Source organism: Lynx canadensis, chromosome D2 (genome assembly GCF_007474595.2).
Source record: "Lynx canadensis isolate LIC74 chromosome D2, mLynCan4.pri.v2, whole genome shotgun sequence".
Classification (NCBI taxonomy): Eukaryota; Metazoa; Chordata; class Mammalia; order Carnivora; family Felidae; genus Lynx; species Lynx canadensis.
The window spans coordinates 70,488,733-70,511,800 of record NC_044313.2 but is presented as its reverse complement, the minus strand read 5'-3'; the positions used below and the strand labels follow the sequence as shown (position 1 = coordinate 70,511,800).

Here is a 23,068-nt window from a genome sequence, read left to right as displayed (position 1 = left end):
CTCCAGGAAGCCACTCAGATGCCAAACCCTAAAGGAGATAGAGAGTGGGATCCCCCCAACAGACAGGGCTGTCAGCTTGGATGATTTGCACACCGTCACCAAAGAGCAATTGTGGACAAACCAATCTTGCTAAAGAAAGCAAAGCCAAGTTTATGACAATTGAGGCAAGAGCTGGGCACTGTCTAGACTGGTTTTATGCTTGGCCTCTGCGGTCATCATTCCTCTTTCCATGCCTCACATCATACTCTCGTTTTGTCCTAATGACATTGGTGGAGACAAAGGACAGAGGAACCAATTCAGAACTGGCTGCTTTTAGCACCAGGAAAGAAATCCTAAACAAGCAGGGTAAAGCCAGCTGTGCTACAGATCACAGTGATGTGAGTCACTGAAATGGCGAATTCCCAAAATTTTTCTCCTTCTTCCCCAAGACCTCGCCCCATTTGCTTCAGAAATGAGCAGTGAACATGGTCACAGGCAGGGGGGACGTTCTAGACCACACGTCACGTCGGTGCAGGGACAGTTAGAACATCAACCACAGTGGACGTCATTGTTCATGCTCTCCTTTTTCCCCTCCCAGCGTGTCACAGACCCTGAGCCCCATCTCCCACTTCCGGGCGGCACTCACTCCTTCTGAAGGACTCTGAGGTCCCACACTCGCCCCTCAGCTGACGACAGACATGGGACAAGCACCGACGGGATGAAACCAGTAAAGCATTTCGAGCCTCTGGAGAAAAACTCTAAGCAAGTACCAAATAGTATTATTCTTTTCCTGCCAAGCCCTCCCGGCCCCATTCAAGAATAGAAGGAATTATTGACTTTACTTCCCAGGCGAAGTAGAGATGTAATTAGAGCCCTGGAGGTTTCCCCACAAGGCGTCAGCGGGTCAATTTGCTGGCACTTTGAGGAGATAAAACATGAAACTTTCTATTCTGTGCCAAGTGCTCCTTTCTCTGGAATTCAAAGTCATTTTTATGAGTGAAACTAGAAAGAAAGAGAGAAAGGCAACAAAACCAGAGGAGAGCCCTCCAGGTTCTCCCGGCAAACCTCTCAGACTCCAGCAGCCCCCTTCTCCTGAGACAGAGCACAGCCCCACAGCTGCCACGAACACTGAGGCAGAAGTGAGTCTGCTCACAGACTGCAAAGGCTGAGTATAAAGAAAAGTCACAATTCTTAAACCCCTGGATAAGCCATGTGAGAAAGGAAATCCCATTCAAATCCTACTTCAACAAATCTCATTACAACAAATTCTCCACCTCAATATCAATCCAACTTCCCTAATGACTTGGCCATTGGTTTATGAGAATTTAGTGATAACCTACTATGCACCAGTTCATGCACTGTTCCAACTGGGCCCTGTAGTGATCCATTTCCAACAACAGCCGACTTCACATGTCACGTCCAGACAAACTGCTGGACGGCGGCTTTTACACCCCTCTGCGTTCTCTAAAATGCTCTTTCAGATGGCATCCCCCACACCCTCCGAGGCGCGTCTACACTATCACCTTCTCCACAGGGCTGGATCCGCACCCACCCCACCACCAGCAGTAATTTCTCCCCTTTTGGAACTCCTTCTGTTTATATTTTAAGGGACATGTTATGTGTAACTTCACTACCCTTATTGTGTACTGTGCTATTTCCCTTCCCGGGCCATAAAACACCTGAGATGAAAATCCTAAGGACAGTGCTCGGTGGGTCTTTAAAAATGGCCCCATGGGGCGCCTGGGTGGCGCAGTCGGTTAAGCGTCCGACTTCAGCCAGGTCACGATCTCGCGGTCCGTGAGTTCGAGCCCCGCGTCGGGCTCTGGGCTGATGGCTCAGAGCCTGGAGCCTGTTTCCGATTCTGTGTCTCCCTCTCTCTCTGCCCCTCCCCCGTTCATGCTCTGTCTCTCTCTGTCCCAAAAATAAATAAAAACATGGAAAGAAAAAAAAAATTAAAAAAAAAAAAAATGGCCCCATGTCGTCCTTGTAGCCCATCCCTACTCCAGGTGCGGTTCTCTGGACCGCTGCGCAGCATCCTTTGGAAACTTACTAGAAACAGTGTCTCCACCCCAGCCCAGCCCTCCTTGGTCAGAATGTGCATTTTACACATTACGCAGGCGATTCACATGCATGTTAAAGTTTGAGAAGCCCTGTTATATACGATAGATGCTCAGGAGGAATTTTTTTAAGTAATAAGCCACGCTCCACACAAACATCTTCCCTACATGCACCCCGCCCCAGCAGACTGCGGATGAGCTGCGTAAGCCATCTTGAGGTGGTGAGAGTTCTTGGCCCTTGCGCTCACTCTAGCCTGACATCCATCCGGGGGCGGGGGGGGGGGGGGGGTAGGGTGCGTATGCATTCAGCAGCAAGCAACTCACTTGTTCATCACGAAACACTGACTGACTCCCCACCCACTACGTGCCAGGCTCTCTGCACATTTCATCAGAACATTCACCTCTCAACACCCTAAACCAGGCTTGCAAGGTTTGGGAGTTTAAACAGGAGGGGGGAGGTATGTGACTCTCTGTGTTAAGTGCCTCCCAGGGTGCTTGCCCACAGACTCCGGGTGGATCAGGAGGGACAGAGCCCCTGACCAGCCCCCGCCTCCAGAACTCAGCTGGCGGCTTGCTGCACCACGGCCTGGTCCTCCAGCAAGCAGAGCCCTGCACCAGGGTTTTCTCACACACCAGTACACCTCCCAACCACCCAGAAGGCTTGTGGAACGCGGACGGCCCGGCCTGCCCTCCCAGTTCTCATTGAGGAGACATTCTCATTCTTGACATAGAAACAAGAAAAAAAAAACAGACGGAAACACCAAATAAAGGTGTCTTTGTTCCTTTGGCTTCCCTGATGAGGCGTATCTTATCCAACCTTGTTCCCTTGGGTGTTTCAGAGCTATCTGGAGAAAAGACTAAAGAAGCGAGGCCTTTGTTTAATGAAGCCCGCTGAGAAAACCAAGTCCGGAAAAGTTCACCAGGCCTCGATCAGAAAAAGAGGGCTTGGTTTTCCACTTGTGTCTTCAGTTTTGTGTGTTAGAGCAGAGCTGTGTGCTAAAGGCCCACGCCAGAGAAAGTTAATTTGGGCAGCAGTTGGGAGCTGCAAACCTAGGCTCCCTTCACAGACAAAAGTCAGCAGGGGGCACCCTGGTGCAGGCACCGCTCATGTGCTCTCTGCCCACAGCTGTGCGGGGTTCATGGGGGCCCTTGTCTCAGACTCGCTCCTCTCTCCCACCTAGCACCCTCACAAAATCAAGGCCGCCTGTAGAAAGAGCGGGAGAGTTTAGACCTCCACCTGCATTCCCCAATTCCTCCCCCTCCTCCCACCCCGGCGCACTCTAACCCCCACCTCCGTGGTAAATGTACTGACAACACGACACAGCACCAGCTCCGGGTGTTTCCAGAATAGGATCTGCCGCCTCCTGTTGGAGATCACTCATCCCACTCCTGTAGTGCCCCGGTGCCAGTGGTCTGTGACGTATTCATTGGGAACACGAGAAAACGGGTCAAGAGGGTTGAAGGTTCAAGCCTCTAGGCTAAGAATCCTTAAGTCTGCATTCTATTTCCAGACCAATCCTGAGTGTGCTGAACCTGGTTATCACCAGGACTATCTACCAAGTTCCTAAGTGTCTGGGGGAACCTGCATGTTACGTCCTCTCTCTTCCCCAGATGCAGCAGAAATGGCTGTGGCATCTCGCAATCGGCATCCGAAATCTTGAAGATTCTTCCCAGGCCAACCATTCCTGAAATCCCTCCTTTGACCCAGTCTGCTCTGTGTCCATTCAGCTCCACGTCAGCTGTTTCTGCTGCAGATCCTACTTTGGGACGGTCATGTTAACTGTTTTTTTGTGGCATCTGACCAACTCCTACATCGTCTGGTCTCATGTTACTTTTCCTTTCTGGTATGGATATTTGGGGGCATCTACATGGGAATTTGATACATTTGACCCCTTTGGCACAGCCTGGCATTTCTCAGACTCATCCCATTTTCTCTCTCTGGTCCCGGAGAGTATGAAGTCAAAAAGCTTCTTGGGGACTTATATTTACAGGCATCCCAAGATCAGATAATGCGTCCACCTTACTTTTCTATTCCTTCCACATTGCGCAGCACACAATAGGTGTACAACAAATATTTTTTCAATGGATGAATAAATTATAGATATATCACACTCTAAGCAGGCAGATGATGAGTTAATATAACTTCCATTGTGCAAGTACTCTGAGTATTTCTGGATTATCAACAAATTTATAGCCCAATGATTAATGCTCATAAAGTGCTTTGAAATCCACAAAATAACAGTGCGGTAAAACAGTCAATTGTTATTGAGTGGAGGTGATCAGAGGAACAGACCACACAATTCACTGAGGTGTAGAAGGCAGGTATGAATGAGGATAAAAGAGAAATGGTACATTCCAGAGAAAATGAGAAATAATTAATAAAAAATAAAATAAAACTCACCCTTGTCATAATCATCTTCCTCAACTGCTTTTTCTTGAAGTTTCTGAAGCTTTAATCTTAAGGACTTTACCTATGTTGGTTTGAAGGAGGGGGGAAAAATGAAAGCCAAATTACAATAGCACTCAAGCAAACTTATTTTTTTTAAGCCAAGAACACTTAGAAACTATTTCAAAACTGAAATTCTTTATTCTCCTTTAAAAAAAGAACCGCAAATGTACATTTTTCCCATGCCAGATGCATTAGCTTCTCAAAAAAAAAGTTATATAAAGAGAAAGTGTAATTTGAGTATAAAGTCCACAGAAAGAGTTAGAGAGTTATTTTAAACAAAAACATCACATTGTACCCTTATCTGCATGAAAAAATGCATAATAAAAAGGAACGCAAATTTCCTGACCTGACTGAATGCTCACTGTTCTCAAAATCACATTAAAATTATGAAGATAAACACTCTGAGACTGAAAGAGAAGCCAAGAGAAGAACATGAGCTTCCACTCGGCAGGTTGTCCCGCCGGCTGGGTGACAATGACAGGAAGGACTTCACAAAACCCTTCCAGAAAACAGTATCGTCTTATTTAACCCACATGTAGACACAGTGATCCCGTCGTTTGTCAGAGAGTTAACAATACATTCATTTTTAAGTATTTTTCTTCTCGACAGGAAGCCCAGATATTTTCTGAAGATGGATTCTTGGCCTATCAGTGAATGGATTTGGCCTTGCTCCCTAAAACACACCTTCCTCCCACCCTTGCCTGCCTCACACCTATATGTCCTTCAACACCCAACTCAGGTGTCACCCTCTCCAGCCTGTGTTAAATGTCCTTCCTCTATATTGCCATAGTGACCTGTTCTTGGACCTAGTCATATGACCCTCTTAACAAATATTCACTGAGTGTCTCCTCGGGGTGTCAGCCACCAGTTTGAGGTGTTGAGGGTACAGCACAAAATTCTAAACCGTCTCTCGACATGCATTCTTGTGCAGGAAGACAAAAATTAAGATAATGAGTACGGTTTATGGAACCTTAGAAAGTGATGAGTGTCGGGAAAGAAGAAAAACCGTAGAACCCAATAAGGGGCATCAAGAATGCTGGCAGGCGGTGGGGCTGCAGTTTTAAATAAGATCTCACTGACATTTGGGCAAAGACTTAAAAGTGGTAAGAGGGGAAACCCTGGGGCTCCTGGAGAAAACATTTCAACAAAGAGAAGAGTCAGAGCAGAGGCTCTTGGCAAAGTGTTGCTGGCCTTGCAAAGTAGATCGCTGAGTCTGGGATGGCCTGATTAAGGGCGGCTGTAGATGATGAGGTCAGAGAGGCGATGGGGAATGCATCATGAAGAGACACGAAGACCACTGAAAAGTTCTGATGCTGAGGGTGATGGGGGGGGCACTTGGGGGGTTCTGAGCACAAAGTCCATGACCTGTTTGAGGTTTGAATAGCCTCACTCTGACTGCAGTGGGCAAAGGAAGAAGTCGGATGGCCAGGGGAGGCCATGGAAACAGCCCAGGAAGGAGGTGACGATAGCCTGAATGATAGTGGCAACAGTGAAGACAATGAAAAGGGATCTGATCCTGGACACATTCAGAAAATGGCTGTTGGAAGACAGAAAAAATGGGATTTGTTAACAGATCGCAGGTAGGAGACGCGAAAGTCAAAATAAGGCTGGGTGTTTGGTCTGAGCTTGCGGGACAAATGGAGTTGCAAGAAATTACCGTAGTACTCAGGACACCACAGTACAGCCATTGTTTTGTTTTGTGTGTGCGCTCCATTCACCCTTGGGCGTCTTGAGGGCAAGAACTATTTTCTAATCATGTAGAAAATGGCAGTGCTCACCGTTGTTTGGTTCTCCACTGCTCTGAGCACATGGAAGGATTACACTTCCTTCCCCACCTTGCTGTGGGTAATGGGGTGTAGCTGCAAGTGTTAGAGGTTACTTCGGCATTGGGCATTTAATTGCTCTTGTAGGATCCTTACTGCTTTCCTCCTTGTCCCAGTGACTGACTCATACGTTCAGGTAGTACAGGCAGGCTTCCTGAGTGACTCTGCGGAGTGGATCCCCCAATCAACTCTGTGAAACGCAACTTTTAAGCAAGAAACACAACTTTGTCCTGTGAAGACACTGATACTGTGTTGGTGTCTGTTTCTAACCAACTCTAATACAATCCAAAGCCAGACACAAGTAAGTCAGTAAATACTTTCTGAATGAGTGAATGATTACATCAACCCCTTTATCCTTGATTTGCTCCATATTACAAGTGCAAATTTTACCAATAACTCAGTCGTACATATTAGAGATAGAAGAAAGTCTGTATGGGTGGTTCAGCTGCCATATAGAGCGTACCACTGCCATCACCACACCCATGGGGTGGTACTGTTGAACGGTTACTGGAGCTGAGGCAGAAGAACTACAGGAAAGAAAGTCAAAGAAAACTTCATTTATAGCCAACATCCACTTCACTTTGTCCCCTTCAATCAATGATCCCTGTAGGACGCCGAACTGATGCCCCGGGAGATGTCTGAATGTCCATCTTTGCTGGAAGCAGAGGCACTGATGGTCATGTCTCATCCAGTGACACAACCATGTAAGACAGGCGATTTCTCTCCATTTCCTCCAGCTTCCACAAGCTGAGGCGGGGCTAACTTGCAAGGTTCTCTCTTCCCTCCTCTGCACACCCAGTTAGCATTTCCTTTGATCACAATTTTCTCAGCCCCGTGCAATCCCTGGCAGTGTCCCTGGGTGGCTATTTCTAAACAGCATAAAACACACATTCTGTCAATCCTCATTCGTGGTCGTCGTGTTCTATAAAGTCACGGGAAATGCTCAGTTAGCAAATACTAAACCATTGCTTCCAGGGGAAACAAGTGTTGGGCTTCTGAGAGCTCTGATCACAACATCTTTGTCAACTGATCAAGATGTAACCTTGTTTTATGTGCGCTTCCGTTTAAAGATGCCTTCTTTAATATATATGGCTGGTTCATTAACATAGAACTCATGGCCACCAGCGCTACAGCTCATGCTGGAACAAAGCTCATTCAACACGTTTCCTCGGTAAGGCACATTGCAGCCTCCTTGCACCTGGGAACGCTGGTCAGCATGGCAGCCCAAAGCTGGTGGGCCATTTTAAACAGGGAAATTGTTAGGGTGCCTGGGTGGCTCAGTTGGTTAAGCGTCTGACTTCAGCTCAGGTCATAATCTTGCTGTTTGTGGGTTCGAGCCCCACACTGGGCTCTGTGCTGACAGCTCAGAGCCTGGAGCCTGCTTCAGATTCTGTGTCTCCTTCTCTCTCTGCCCTTCCCCCACTCACAGTCTGTCTTTCTCTCTCTCAAAAATAAATAATAAAACATTAAAAAATTAAAAAAAAAGATTTTCAGGAGGATGTGATTTACCTGCAGGTAAGAGGAGTTTAAAAGAAAGGGAAAAACTATCAGTTTCACCAAAACGCAGAGAGCTGAATCGTGTGGACTGCAGAGGAGTCCCTACCAAGGGGAGGTTCTGTTTGTTTGGCTATTTGGGAGGGGGAGAAGCTGGTCATTATAACGGCATTCTACTTTTGCTTCACTTGAGTCAAAGCTTGACTTTTTGAGATGGAGAAATACAGATATGTTGTCAAGATTTGTTAAAAGAGATCTTGGCCATGAAATACTGAAAACTGACCTTTAGAGTTGGAATGATGATACAAACCTCTTCTTAGTGCCTGTGACCTTGTGATTCGTAAAAGGAAATACATATTTGGTCTTTGTTCACTTCTGACACAGAACGCCTAAAACCCTAGAAATTTCCTGTGAGGAGGGCAATAAAGTTGTCTTTTGTTATGTTAATCAGGTGACTCCAGGAAGACACCAAGGCTGAGGGCTGGTTGCCAGGGGAACCAACCACATGACTGGAGAGGAGGGGAACTTACAGCCCCCATCCCCCAACCTCCTGGGAGGAGAGAGGGGCTGGAGGTTGAATCAATCCCAAATGGCCAATGATTTAATCAGTACTGCCTGTGTAGTGAAGCCTCCCTAAAAATCCGAAGGACCGAGTTGGGAGAAATTCCAGGTTGGTAAACAGGTGGACATTCAGGGAGAGTGGTGTGCCTGGAGAGGGCATGAAACCCCATGTCCTTTCCTCACACCTTGCCTTCCTCCTGGTTGTTACTGAGTTATATCCTCCTATAATAAATATATGATCTATTAAGTAAACTGCTTCTCTGAGTTCTGCAAGCCACTCTACAAATTAATCGAACCCAAGGAGAGCATGGTTGTTGGAGCCTCCTATCCATGGCCAGTGGGTCAGAAGCACGGGTGATGCTCTGAACTTAAATGGGCATCTGAAGAAGAGGCAGGTGGTCTTGTGAGTCTGAGCCCTTAAGCTGTGGGATCTGATACTATCTCTGGATAGGTGCGGTCAGAATTGCGTTGTTACAGGACACCCAGCTGGTGTTGGAAAATTGTTGGTAGGGGCAAACACCCCTCCAAGGCTGGAATTGGTCTTCTTACGCCTTAGCCAGTCAATCCAAAAAAGGTGTCAATTAAGTATCTGTGGCCCTCTTAACAAGATTAATTATTTCACTAAAAACAAAAATGACCCAAGCAACCTCTAAGGGCCGGAAAGTATGCCAGGCTTCAGGCACCCAAAACTGTCTAAGAGACATGACCTGTGGTTATAGAGCTCATGGCCGAGTGCAGAACTTGGACCCTCAAGCAAATGATTATCAAATGTGATGAGTGCTATAAGGGGCACGTCCAGATTGCTACGGGAGCAAAATGGAAGGAGGGATTCATTTGGTCCAGAGGGGGTAGGAAATGTCTCACAAGGAAGTGGCTTTAAACCCACACCAAGGGGATTACAGGAGCTTGGCAGATGGAAAAGTGCAGGAAGGTCATTCCAGGCAGAGAGCAAACTGTAAGCAAAGGCCTGAGGCACAGCTTTCCCTGGTGTCTTCAGGAACAGGAAGCAGCACCAGATGGCTGAGCCGGCAGGGGTGAGGCATGGGGGCAGGCTGAAGCAGGTCGGGAAAGGTCTCAATTATCAGGATACGGGACTTGGCTACCATCCCCAGAAGAGCAATGAGCCACCAAAGGTTTCAAGCCAAGGAATAACACTTTCCCACCAGTGTTCCAGAAGATAACTCTGCTGGCCATCCGGAGGATGACCTGGAGAAGAGAGACACAGGAGGAAGGCAAATCTCTTACAAAACCCAGGTTAAAACTAACAAGGATTTGAACGAGGGCAGAGGCCACGGCTGTGAGAGGCAGGTTAGCTGTAGGACTATGAGGGCTGACCAGATGTGCAGAACGAGGAGGAGGGGGGTGGTGAAAATGCTTGCAGTTTCTCTCAGGAACTGGATGGAGTCTATTAATTAAAATCAGCAAGGGGCGCCTGGGTGGCTCGGTCGGTTAAGCGTCCGACTTCGGCTCAGGTACGATCTCGAGGTTGGTGAGTTCGAGCCCCGCGTCAGGCTCTGTGCTGATGGCTCAGAGCCTGGAGCCTGTTTCGGATTCTGTGTCTCCCTCTCTCTCTGACCCTCCCCCATTCATGCTCTGTCTCTCTCTGTCTCAAAAATAAATAAACGTTAAAAAAAAAATTTTTAATCAGCAAGTAGGTATCAAGACTGGGGCCCTTTAGGGGCGCCTGGGTGGCGCAGTCGGTTAAGCGTCCGACTTCAGCCAGGTCACGATCTCACGGTCTGTGAGTTCGAGCCCCGCGTCAGGCTCTGGGCTGATGGCTCGGAGCCTGGAGCCTGTTTCCGATTCTGTGTCTCCCTCTCTCTCTGCCCCTCCCCCGTTCATGCTCTGTCTCTGTCTGTCCCAAAAATAAATAAAAACGTTGAAAAAAAAAAATTTAAAAAAAAAAAAGACTGGGGCCCTTTAGAACGGGTTTGGTGGGGAAGACGATGGCATCAGTATTGAACACATCTAACTTGGGATTCTGTGCGTCAGCTGGAAAAGGAGACCTGCGTGCATATCTGGCCTGGCTTCGCGGTCCACCGGAGTTATAAATCAGATGGCTAGGCTGAGGTCCTTGAGGGCTACAACGGGGCAACAGGGACAGGGCCAGGAACATCAGGTCATAGGTAAAGAACTGAAAGTAAATGAGGTGCAGGGCACCTGGGTGGCTTAGTCGGTTAACGGTCCAATTTCTGCTCAGGTCACGATCTCACAGTTCTTGAGTTCAAGCTCCACGTCGGACTCTCTGCTGCCAGCACGGAGCCTGCTTCGGATCCTCTCTCTCCCTTTCTCTCTCTCTGCCCCTCCCCTGCTCTCTCTCTCTCTCTCTCAAAAATAAATACATAAACATTTTAAAAAAAAAGAAAAAGGAAAGTAATTGAGGTGCGATTGCTAGAAATGAGCATGACCTTCACACTTTCAGGTACTTCTACCAAATGCCTGATGAGTGGGCCCTCACTTCCTTACGTACATGTACAAATGAATGCAGATGTACATATGCACACATGTGCACACATCACACGCACACACACCCCAGGAGGAAAACACAGCCTTTCAGCAGGAGAAGCCGCACAGCCCAGTGAGTCAGCCTGGGTCTCTCCAGGATCTTTCGGGAGTAGAACAACCCTCTGTACACACTTGTAGGACAACTGGGTGAACAGAACCGTCCTACCGCCAGGGCTCGCATGCATACAGCCCGTCCTAGTTTCCAAAACCCTGACATTCTCACCGCAGCCACAGAACACTCCTGTGCAGCGTCACCATCTCTAAATAAGGAAACTGAGAGCCCAAGAGATCTAATGACCAGGAGCGAGGTCTCCTGACTGTGGCAGGCGGTTCCCACCGGGGCAGGATGGAATACAGTGAGTACAGTAAATGCAAACGACGCCCGGCATCTTCCCCAACATGGGGCATCGCTGTCTTTATGCCGCTCCCCACCCACACCAGCCAGTTCCAGCTCCCCAGCTCCCCGGGGCCCCTGTTTCAAAGCAAAGCTGGGCAGAGCTAACCACACATCCGTCAGGCCAGGAATTGCAGAGGAACGTACAGCCCAAGAGAGAGCGAATCTGAGCATCCGCGTGACAGAGAAGATGAGAACGAGAACAGATTTGTGTTCAAACTGAAAGAGAAGAAACAGGAGTGCAGCAACATCTTTTTGCAGCCAGTTACCAAAGGGGTCCAGGCTTGTGACAATCACGGGCCCCAGCGGCCAGAAGACACCAACCTCCAGCTGCCTCTGGTCACTCAGCAGGCAGTCCAGCAGCACAGGCTCGCACCTCCTGAGTAGTGTTTCCCAACGGGGAGCATCCCCCACGCCGCTGCCCTCTGACCACGAGGGGACCAGGGGGCAGGAGGAGGCAGTGTCCACGTCCGGTAAAGAACGCGTCTCACACTCCAGCCGGGGGCTGCCTGCTGCCATCTGGGCAGGGTCGGCCAGGCTCTGAGCAGCCTTGACGTTGAAGTGGGGAGAGAGAAGTCGAGGGTGTGCGTGGGGCCTGTCCAAGCTGGCGTCCTTGGCTTCCGTCTCCAAGGGGCTCTGACAAGGGGCCTCAGCATCTCTGGACGGCGGGCAGCCTTCCGCTTCCCCACGTTCCCCAGCAGAGCTGAGCGAGAGCCGTATGAAGCTAAAGCTGGAGGTGAAGCCATCCTGAGAGCCGGCCGGGGCAGAGGGGACCCTGGGGCCACTTTCAAGGTTGCACCTGCTGCCATTCCCCTCCTCTGAGGACAGACAGCCTTTTGTCCAGGTGCCCTTTGCTCTTTCACCGCCGGCAGCTTCCCGGCCAGGGCCTGGGGCCTCAGAACTGTCCATGGGTGGGAGCGCCCCCTGCCACCCAGTGTCCCCAGGGCCACACGACCTGGTGAGCCTGGCAGGTAGTTTGGTGTCAGCTCTGAGCTGAATCCCAAAGAGCCCCGAGGGTCCCCTCACAGCGGTCAGAGCCAGGCCTGGGTGGCCCACAATGGTCAGAGACGAGGCTGCTGGGCTCCCAACAGAGGGGCCTCGCCACTGGCCTCCAAGTTCAAGGCCACAGTGTCTGGCCCTGGACTCAGACTGGAGGGACTCCTCCCTGCACGCCGCTCCCTGGGCCCGTAACGGAGTGGCCACTGCTGGGTAGAGAAACCCGATCTGGGGCCCAGCTGTGCCTCTCATGTAGCCCGGCCTCCGTGCCAGCCGCCTCCTCCGAAAAGACGTTGCAGGTGGTGAGCAATCCCGGCTGCCTGGGAGGAAGAGAGAAAACAGCACCATAAACATGCAAATCTCACTGGCTCAGCTGGAACTGCATTTGGAGAGCATCCTAGGTTTAGAGGTCACCGCTCTGTGCATCTGTCAAAGAAGATGCTGGCTCAGTGGTCACGGGGCCAACCCAGGACGAAAATTCTGATGATTCCCTCCAAGTGCTTGCCTCGAACGTGCAGAAGCAACACAGCATCTCAGCTCTTCTGTTTAGCAGAGCAGCTGGCGTTGCTTTGAGTTATGCCAGCACGTCAGGAGGCCCAGTGGAGACACAACCTCGGCGGCGCCTTCAGAACCCCTCCGGCATCTTGCCTGTTGGGCTTTTAGGCACATCAGCACTTTTATCCCAGAGTGGGCCTGGAAAGCAAGCGATTGGAAAGCAAATGCCAGCACACTCCTCAAAGTGAGATGCGATCACTCATTCTAGCTACTTATTGAACAGTATGTGAGTTTTCACTATCTGAGCTGTCCATGTCCCCCGTGCCTCTGGACCATGGAGAGCCAGCTGGGACACAGCTTATCCCCATCAGTTCCTCTCACACAGTGGATCACAGGAGGCCCTGCCTGACATGCTCTACAAACCAGCTCTGCAAAAGGAACAGAAACGGTAAAAAATGCTAACACCTCACAGGCGGGATCGTCGAGCAGCTGAGAACATAGACTCAGGCACCTCACTGCCTGGCTCAAAACCTGGATGTGCCTTTGCTGGCTGTGACCTTCCACAAGTTACTTAACCTCTCGGTGCCTCAGTTGGCTTATCAGGAAAATGGAGATATTAATAGTACCTGTCTCATCACAGGGTGGTTTGTGAGCATTTAACTAAATGAGTTACTATGCCGAGACAGCCTAGAACAGCGCTTGCCACTGGTAGTAAGTATGATAAAGGGCTACTTATTATTTTTACATTGCATAGGATGTTGTTACTCATAATAAGTACATCATCCACATTCATTTCACTTGCTCCCTACCAAAATCCTGTGAATCAACCAAACCAGGAATTATAACTTTCTTTTTACAGTTAAGCACACTGACACACGGAGAAATGGATATTCCAGAAACTCCTGCAAGTGACTGAGTGGCCAATGTCAAAGTCTCCCGATTCTCCAGGCCCACACGGTGCTGTCATCGGGCTCTCTGCCACAGCATGAATAAGATGAGATGGAAAGCATACAGGTAACACCAGGCAGTACTTGAGCACGGTTGTAGGTATACTACAGTCTGTGGTGAGGAGTGAAACACAGCTTCACACCAGGCCCACGCATCCTGCTCTGCCCCCAGAGCATGGACAGGTCCAGGATCTTTGTCATGGTAAACGGAAAGTGCTAGGCATTTAGGCTCTCCCTGTGTTATGATCGTGGCACACACCAGTCTTTGGAATGGGTGTCAGTGATAATCCCTGGGGACATGAGCACAATGACCCATGGGCCACCTGTTCCCTGACTTTGAGCATCAAAGGACAAGAGAGCCCAAGACGTGTTCAGCCAGTGTCTTCTCTTGCCAACCGGGTGTGCCAACTGCCTGGTCCGGGGGAAGGGCTAATACTACCCACGTCCATAGGATTCTGGAAGCTGGCAGTGAAGGGAGTAATGTAAGGGCTATGAGGGTGGGAGAGGAAGTCAGGGTAAAGGAAGGAAGTATTTAACATACAACCCTAGGAACGTGATACCATTTTCATTTTATAAATAATAAAATTAAAGCTCAGAATTTTAATTTGCCCCAGAACTCCCAGATCATAGCTTACCAAAGCCTGTTTTGCTCATTACGAGACAATAAACCAGCACAATGCCCTGCATTTAAGTTGCTTGATAAAAGGCGAATGAATTAATGGATGCATGGATGAAGGGAGGGAGGGATGCATGAACGAAGGCCTATCTGGTTCTAAAACACATGCTCTTCCTATACCCTTTGCCTCCAAGTATATCACTTAGGATGAGAACTTGAAATGACAGGAAGTCAGAAGAAAGATTGACTTTCTTTTTCTTGACAGAGGGCATGCAAAGTTGGAATCAGTAGAAATGGACATGATGAAAATGTACAGAAAATGTTTAGAAGGAATCATTAATAGGCCAAATTGGACCACCCATTCTGATGGTTACTATCAAAAAAAAAAAAAAGAAAGAAAGAAAAAAGAAAAAGAAAAAGAAAGAACACCAACAGGGATTAAGGAGGGCACTTGTGATGAGCACTGGGTCATGTATGGAAGTATTAAATCACTATATTGTATACCTGAGACTAATATTACACTGTAGGTTAACTAACTGGAATTTAAATTAAAACTTAAAAAAAATTACGACTTTGAAAATGATTTTTAAAAATCAGAAAATAACAAATGTTGATTAGAATGTAGAAAAACTGCACCTAGCGTGTGCCGTTGGTGGGAATGTAAAATGTTTTCAGTGCAGCTGAAAATAACATGGCAGTTCCTCAAAAAGTTAAGAATAGAATTACTACATGGTCCAGAAATTCCACTTCTCATTATCTGTCCACAAGAATTGAAAGCAGAGTCGCAAAGAGATATCTGTACAGCCATGTTCGTAGCAGCATGATCACAACAGCCAAAGGTAGAAGCAACCTAAGTATCTACGAACGCACAAACAAAATGTGGTCAATTCATACAATGGAATAGTATTCAGCCTTAAAAAGGGAAGAAGTTCTGACACAGGCTATACAACTTGGATGAACCTTGAGGCCATCATGCTAAATGAAATAAGCCAGTCACAAAAGGACAAATACTAAATACTGTATTTACATACATATATACATTTATATACGGTGTCTAGAGCAGTCAAATTCCCAGAGATAGAGAGTAGAATGGTGGTGGCCAGGGGCTGGGGAAGAGGGAGTTGGTGTTTCCTGGGGACAGAGTTTCAGTCTGGAAGACAAAAAAGTTCTAGAGGCAGATGGGGCTATAGTTGCCCAACAATGTGAATGCCATTGAATTATACACTTAATAAAAATGGCTAAGAGGGTAGGGGCGCCTGGGTAGCTCAGTTGGTTAAGCCTCTGACTTCAGCTCAGGACATGATCTCATGGTTTGTGAGTTCAAGCCCCATGTCAGGCTCTCTGCTGTCAAGGTGGAGCCTACTTCAGATCCTCTGTCCCCTTCTCTCTCTGCTCATGCTCCCCAGCTCATGCTCTTTCTCTCTCTCTCTCTCTCTCTCTCTCTCTCTCAAAAATAAACATTTTTAAAAAATGGCTAAGAGGGTAAATTTTATGTTGTATGTATTTATCCCAATTAAAATTTTTTTAAATGTTTAAAGAGGTCAAATTGGATCACCATGCTATGTAGCCCAAAGGGCCTCCCATTCTCTCCCTCAGGGGTGTCACCATCTGAGGATGTCCCCTGCATGTTAGGGCCCCAATCACAAGAAGAAGAGGATTCATGGGGCCGTGGGAGCTCAGGAGGGAGCAGGGGTTGGCTAAAAAGAGGGGCTAACTCTCATATGCCCATACAGTGAATCCCAAAGGCAGTAGGGAGAGCACTGAATTCTGGCTCCAATTACCAACAGAAAACTACTCAGCAATTTCCTACCTTGAGAAAGGAGTCCTGTGATACCTGTATTGTCTTCTGGTTTAAAAAGACTTTTAACTATTTTTTTTTAATGCAAGGTAACTGTCTCCCAGATAACCCTTCTAAAGTCGAAACAGCGATGCCAAGGGAAAAATAATTTCTTTGAAATGTCATTTCTTTTACAGCTAGATGAGCCTTTTCTAAAGCTACTCAACCGAGGGTTCTGAAATCCCCCTAAGCCAGGTTACAGATGCTGCACAAAGCAGCTACCGGATGGGAACCCACGTTCCTACTGGGTTCTGGTGAGATGTCAGGGGGCCACCGTGCTGCATGAACAACAAGCCAAGAAGACCAGACATGAGAAAAATGCTCACCAAATGTGGGTACGAGAGAGGAGGGCCTGGTGTGTGGATGGCCCAGCTCCTGCACCCACCGGACCACTCATACATCCCATCTCCCAGCGTGGGCCTTCTCAGAGGGCAGCCCAAGAGGCAGGGACCACCACATTCTATGAACCCTAACCCTCAGGAGAGCCGGATCTGGAGGGCACTTCTGGAATGAGCTAGAAGGATTAGAAGAAACCCACATTGGGCAGATGGCAGCTCTGAAACTTCTAGAAAAGACCCCCAGTTCCCTGTATGCGAAGTCCCCTTTTTTCACTTTTTTTTTTTTCAATTTTTATTTTTTGAAGAAATGTATGATGTCCCCTCTGGCGAGAAATCAATGATTACCATATATCCAGGCTGAGATACTACATCTTAGATTTGTTCAAACCCAAGCCGTCCATCATGCCCTGCCTGCAGTTAAGGAAGGGTTGTGACACATTCAGACCTTGGAGGACAACATTCGTTCCCAACACCTAACTTCAGGGTGGAGCGGGCAGGAAGTAAAACACGGTAAGGTGCAGGGAGGCCCGAGGTGCACTCAGGCTTTGAGAGCTGGCCAGGGAAACCAGCTGTGCCTTCTGTTCTTTCACCCAGAGATGGCTGCATTCTGCCCGTCTGGCCCTGGACAGGCTGAGGAGGGAGAGGTGCCTCACGTGGCCTTCTCCGTCCCTCACCGCCTCCCACTCCATAGTAGACGCTGGGGGGAGGAACATAGACCTGCCGGTCCATGGTTGTGCAGAACCCCCAACTCCACCCCACCTCCAGCCCAGTAAGCTCTGGGATTGGAAGCAAGTGAAAGACAAGAGCTTAGAATAGACCCAGGTGTCAGAAGGCCTCTACACACAGTCCAAATAAGGTGTCTGGAAACATGAGCTTATCTAACTTACGGGGAAAACTGGGGGAAACCTAGGTTAGTCAACCAGTCAGATCAGAGAGAATCCTATCTACCTGTCTCTAGTGCTTTCCTTCTTCCGGACAAATCCTTCCCCCCCTTCAGCTTCCAACGCCCTTCCCCATCAGCTCCCTTGTCCTGATCACCCAGTTCACAGGGCTTCAACAACGGTCCACATCACTCCTGCCCCTCTACTAACTAACATCCAGCACTGCTTGCTATTTTCTTTGGTGTATATAAACCGTTCCCCTCTTATGCTCTATATAAGCTTCCTAATACCCTTACAATTCCCTAAAAATCCTAGTATACAGAGAAGGCATTCCAATACACATTGGCCAGATAATATTTATTTTTAAATAGGAAATCTAAAATATGTAATTTAAGAAAACACGATACATGTGAATTTACTTGGAAGAACTTAAAACCAAGACCCAAAGTTCAAATCTACATGAAGTGCCCATGTGGGCTTGGGTGACTCACCAATGATTTGATGATCCCAGGGCCTTGTGGGGAAAGCATGTCTGTCTCCCGAAGAAGAAATACGGGCACTCGGGGCCACTGCTGAGAACACAGAGAATAGTCAGAGAAGAATAGACACATAAGACTTTACAAAACACGACTTGGATAGAAATGTACAGTGTGGAAGCATAAATGAATGTATTCTTCTCATGGAAAGAATTTTAATCCTATGTGTCATGGTTGAGGCCGAAGTCTTTTCTAAAACATTCAGGTTAACCAAAGATTCTGAATCGTAAAGAAACCACACATCCCTGTGGATTAGCTTGTTTTCAAAGAACCAGAATCCAATCATATACACACTAAAACACAAACACTCTGCTGAGCACGAGTTCATCTTTCTTCGATAGTTCAGAGAGCACTTGAGGATTCGGAAGTGGCTTCGGGTTGTTGTGAGAAGCTTCTAGCAAGCAGGGCGAGTCCTAGTGTGGAATAAATCAACACTTATGGTGCTTCCATTTTAACTGTGCAATCCGTTTTAATACAACAATTCCTTATTGAACGCTAGCTTCTGTGTGGGATGCGGACGTGAGCAAGACAGCACCCCCACCCCCAGCTGTTTGTGACCTAACAGCTTGCAAGGGATGTAAGCCATGTCCCAGGACGGGATGTTATGCTTCCATCACGGAACAGGGAGAACTCAATCTGACATTAGATGAATGGGGTAATCTAGTTGGCTTTGTTGGTTTACCTCACAGTTCTTTGCCCTTCAGCAAAGCAGAGACTCTATGAACTCCAGAACACTCCTGAATTCGTGTCACCCCAAACAAACATCTCTTGGGACTGGCGAGAAGAAGGGTGATTTAGAGGCCTCTGGGACACAGGGCAACTCTAAGGAGCAGGTCTGTGCTGTGGTCTGAGACCTTCTTCCTCCCACCTCCCTTGCAGCTCCCCCGCCTGCTCCTGCTCCCCTCCTTTAAAAAAAAAAAAAAAAGTTTGTTTATTTTGAGAGAGCGCATGAGCAGAGGAGGGGCAGAGAGAGAGGAGGAGAGAATCCCAAGCAGGCTCGCACTGTCAGTGCAGAGCCCAACGTGGGGCTCGAACCTGCAAACCGTGAGATCATGACCTGAGTGGAAATCAAGAGTCAGACACTTGGGGCACCTGGGTGGCTCAGTGGGTTAAGCGTCAGACTTCAGCTCAAGTCACGATCTTGGGGTCTGTGAGTTCAAGTCCCATGTCCAGCTCTGTGCTGACAGCTCAGAGCCTGGAGCCTGCTTTGGATTCTGTGTCTCCCTCTCTCTCCGCCCCTCCCCACTCATGCTCTGTTTCTCTCTATCTCTCAAAAATAAGTAAACATTTAAAACAAAAAAATTTTTAAAGAGTCAGATGCTTAGCCAACTGGGCTACCCAGGCGCTCCTCCCCTCCTTTACCCTGCACAGACGGGCAGCTCCCTCACCCAACCTCCTGCATGTCTCACTCTGTCTTGATGTCCGCCTCTCAGAGAACCCAAACCCCACCCTAGAGAAAGCACAGCACGCAGGCGCACATGGCCCTGTCTGCTTGTGGTTTGCCATCTTTGGGGGAGCAGAGAGAGGAATCAAACATGCACACAGGTAGGTCTGGCGGCGGGGGGATGGACAGGTCCATGGTGCTGAGCCACGGTGCTGAATGGGGCACCTGGCTTCGTCTGGCAGGGTCTCTGAGTGACATCTGGCTGAGGTTGACAGATGAGCAAGAGGTGTAGAGGTCACAAGGGACTCTGCGGAGAAGAGCCAGAGAGGAAGGAACAAGGCCAGCTGGTGGCGTGGTGTGGAGGACACTGCTGATGGGCAGGGGCGGGACGGAGCTGGACGCCGCTGTGTGTCCTGGCCACGTCCAGCCTGGGCCTTTGCCTGGAGAGGGATGGACGGTCTTTGAACGACCTGAAGCAGGGGAGGGGCATGATCAGATCTGCACGTTTTGACAGATCACTCTGTGGAGAAGGGACCACACGGAAGCAAGAGAGGCCACCAGGAGAACAGTTAGAGGACACCACACAGGAATGCCTGGGTGGCTGAGTCAGTTAAGCAACCAAATCTTGGTTTGGGCTCAGGTCATGACCTTGAGGTTTGTGAGTTCGAGCCCCAAGTCAGGCTCTGTGCTGTCAGCACAGTCTCCCACCCTCCACCACCCTTCCCCAAGCAGTGTGCAGACACACAAACGATCAGGGGCCAAGCGAGTGCTCTTGTCAATGAATTCTCCCAGCAAAGTTATCACCACAGGCTTGCTGACATGTTGTTCTTCACAAGCTGACACTCTCCATCCCTTTGAAAGACAGATTGTTTTCCTAGATGGGATTGTTCACCAGCTGCTCGTGGTGAGCACAGCCACTTCACCGTGATCTAGCATTTCCATAATCTTCAAAGCCACACGCACTGCGGGTACAGACAGGTCTGCAGGGCACGGCCCTCGCAGCCAGCCGCTGGAGTCTGTGACAGCAAAGCTCTGTCTGGTTTCCTATCAGCCTCGTGGTCACCCAGATGCCAGCGTTTGGACTCCCAAGCTGCAGACATCACTTCCTATAATAGCCTCACAGTCAAAAGGGACAGGTTCCACCCAGAATTGTGGCGTAACTGGCAAGAATGTCAGCCCTGACTGAGTCAAGGAAACTGACAAGATGGCACTGCCTGGAACACAGGAGACAGGTATGTGCTAAAAGTACGAAAATGAGCAAAAGAATGATAGACACAGCACAAGCTGGCTGGGGGAGGGGACATGATTCGCGAGGGACTTCAAGGGTAACGTTCCATCGCTCAAGCGGGTGGTAGTTACGTGGGCGCCGACAATATATGCAACCTATGAATAACAGAATTTTTATAACTGTGAGGTAGTCTGTAATGCGTTTTCAGTGCCACAGGCCCTGCCCTCAAGGGGCTCACAGCTCGGTGGACAAGGCAGAAACGTCAACAAGCAGATGCAGAATGGGCCAGAAGCAATCCTACCACAGGAGGGAGGGAAGGGCCTCGTGGAGGAGCTGACCCTGCAGCTGAACTGAAAGACTGAGGCTACGGAGGCCATAAAGGAGGTGAGGTCACTGTCAGTGGAGGGAAGGAATGGAGGTAACAGCTCAAAGAAGTTCAAAATGTCTGGGGCCCGGGCAGGCGTGGCCCCGGCGGAGAAGGAGGCAGACAGCAGGCTGTGAGGAGCCCGGGTGGCAGACAGGTGGGGCTGGAGCCCAAGGCAGGGCCCTGTGCTGGAGAGAAGAGACGGGGAAGCACAGTTGGCTGGTGGAAATCCATCAGAGCCCGTGATGCCACCTAAGGAAGAATTCTGGAAAAAGAGGAAGCTGGGGGAAAGAAGTGACTGGAAATGACTGAGGGTAACCATGTGGGCTCCAGGACGCGTGGGCTGCGGGATATCGGTGTTGCCACGTGCAGCCCGATGCGTCTGGCACCATTCTTGGTGTGTGGACACTAGTCACCTCTTGTCCTCAGTTTTAGCTCTCCAGTGGAAACACTGAATGGTCCCCAAACTTGGCTGCCCAGCAGAGTCACTGGGGTATCCTTCCAAAATTCCAAAGTCCCAAGCTGATGAAATCACAATGTTGAGGCACGAGACTCAGTGCCCCCAGTGGGATTCCAGTGGGAAACCAGGCCTGGGAACCTCTGCTGTAGGAGAAAGTCCTATTTAACATCCTGGTGTGCTCAGAATCCAAGTGCGTCATGAACAACGTTCGCCACACCACAGAGAATGTTGCTTTGCAGAATCTTCTCTTTCCCTTCAACTTTTTTGTTTCTTGAAACGTGGCTGTTAGCTGTGAGCCTCTACACGTGGACAAAGTGTGGCTTGAAGTTAAAATATGTCCCCATACATCTGTTCTAAATCTTCTAGCCTGGATAAGGCTCCCACTTTCAGTCAAACAGTGGGAGTCCTGGGCCCCACAACATGCCCTCCCACGAGGAAGGGGCCAGGAGGCAGGCAGCTGCTGTGAGCGGTCTCACTTCCCTAAGGCGCAGGGAGGGGAACGGGGGCCAAACAGCAGGTCAACATTCAGCCCACTCTGGAGTGTAAGGGCCAAAACCCACGCATGCAACATGCAGTGTGGATTCTGGACTAGATCCTGCAACAAAGAAAGGATATTGGTGGAAAATCTGATTTAGATCTGTAGTTTAGTTCGCTGCACCAGTGTCCATTTCTGAGATGTAATAACTGTGCCATGATTATACAAGCTGTTAGCATTAGGGGAAACTGAGGAAAAAGAACCCTGTCATGTCTTTGCAACTCTTCTATAAATCTGTAAGTATTCCAAAATAAAAAAAAAACTTATTTAAAAAACAGGTACACATGTGTGCACACACGGTTTATGGACCTGTACCTTGCACTAGGAAAGGTTATGGACTCTGGAGACAGACTGCTGGAGTTTAAAATGTAGCTCTCCCAGTTCTCGGTGAATGCTGTTCACCAGCCTCTCTGCTTGCATTGTCTTGTTCCTTAAAGGGGGCTCTAGTTCACGGAATTGCTGGAGAGATAGGTAAGATTATGAACTTCACTGCCCTATACCATGCCTGGCACAGAGTAACCATTCAAAAGCTGTTTCTGTTTTCAATTCAGGAATAAAGGCAAGAATATCATCCTGAAGCAAAGACACCTGGACATGGGCACCTGGAGGCAGAGTTCAAGGCAAATCTAAAGCAAAGCAGCCTCAGGCCTGACTCTAAGCCTTTTTCTGTACTGTTAGTAGACTCCTAGAGGCCAATAGGGATCTGTTCTTTCTCTGTCTCTTTCTGTTTGTGTGTGTCTCTCTCTCTGTCCTTCCCTGTCTCTCTGTCTTTCTCTTTCTCTTCTCTCTCTGTCTCTCTGTCTCTCTCCCTCTCTCATGTACACACGCACACACACACACACACACACACACACACACACACACACACACCATCCAGCACAAAGTCACAACGTATACTCTCTTGCCGACCAATACCTTCCTACCTCTCTGATCCACTTTTCTGTGTTCTGTTTTCTTTTCTTTCTATGCCTGGATTTACTTCCTCCAGCTGAAGCAAGTAGTTGAGGAATTTAGCAGCAAGAGATTCACAGACCACGTGAAAGCGTTTGCTCTGAAGTCACTGAACAACCTCTCTCCGCAGTGCTATTAATTCTTATAAACGACTGTCTTTTTCTTTTCATGTAAAGTGCTACTCAAAACTCTGATCGCCATCTGAACCCCCCTCAAGAGTGCTGCTAGCTACAGATGG

At 48.7% G+C, this 23,068-nt stretch overlaps 1 protein-coding gene and 1 long non-coding RNA gene across 2 annotated transcripts in view; one reads left to right on the top strand and one right to left on the bottom strand.

The window, feature by feature from the left end:
- The window catches only part of DISC1 (DISC1 scaffold protein), a 286,754-nt gene extending 267,267 nt beyond the window's left edge, over positions 1 to 19,487 (bottom strand). Inside the window, exons 1-4 of the mRNA XM_032595167.1 lie at positions 19,412 to 19,487; positions 17,864 to 17,944; positions 11,587 to 12,578; positions 4,434 to 4,507 (exon numbers count right to left, since the gene is read on the bottom strand). Of these exons, the coding sequence (XP_032451058.1) occupies positions 4,434 to 4,507; positions 11,587 to 12,578; positions 17,864 to 17,944; positions 19,412 to 19,487 (1,223 nt within the window). The remainder of the gene's footprint in view (positions 1 to 4,433; positions 4,508 to 11,586; positions 12,579 to 17,863; positions 17,945 to 19,411) is intronic.
- Positions 19,488 to 20,286: 799 nt separating this feature from the next.
- LOC115527233 lies at positions 20,287 to 22,635 on the top strand. The gene is made up of 3 exons (XR_003972867.1): positions 20,287 to 20,524; positions 20,729 to 20,904; positions 22,431 to 22,635. It is a non-coding gene; the product is annotated as an uncharacterized LOC115527233 (long non-coding RNA).
- The last annotated feature ends 433 nt before the right edge of the window (positions 22,636 to 23,068 follow it).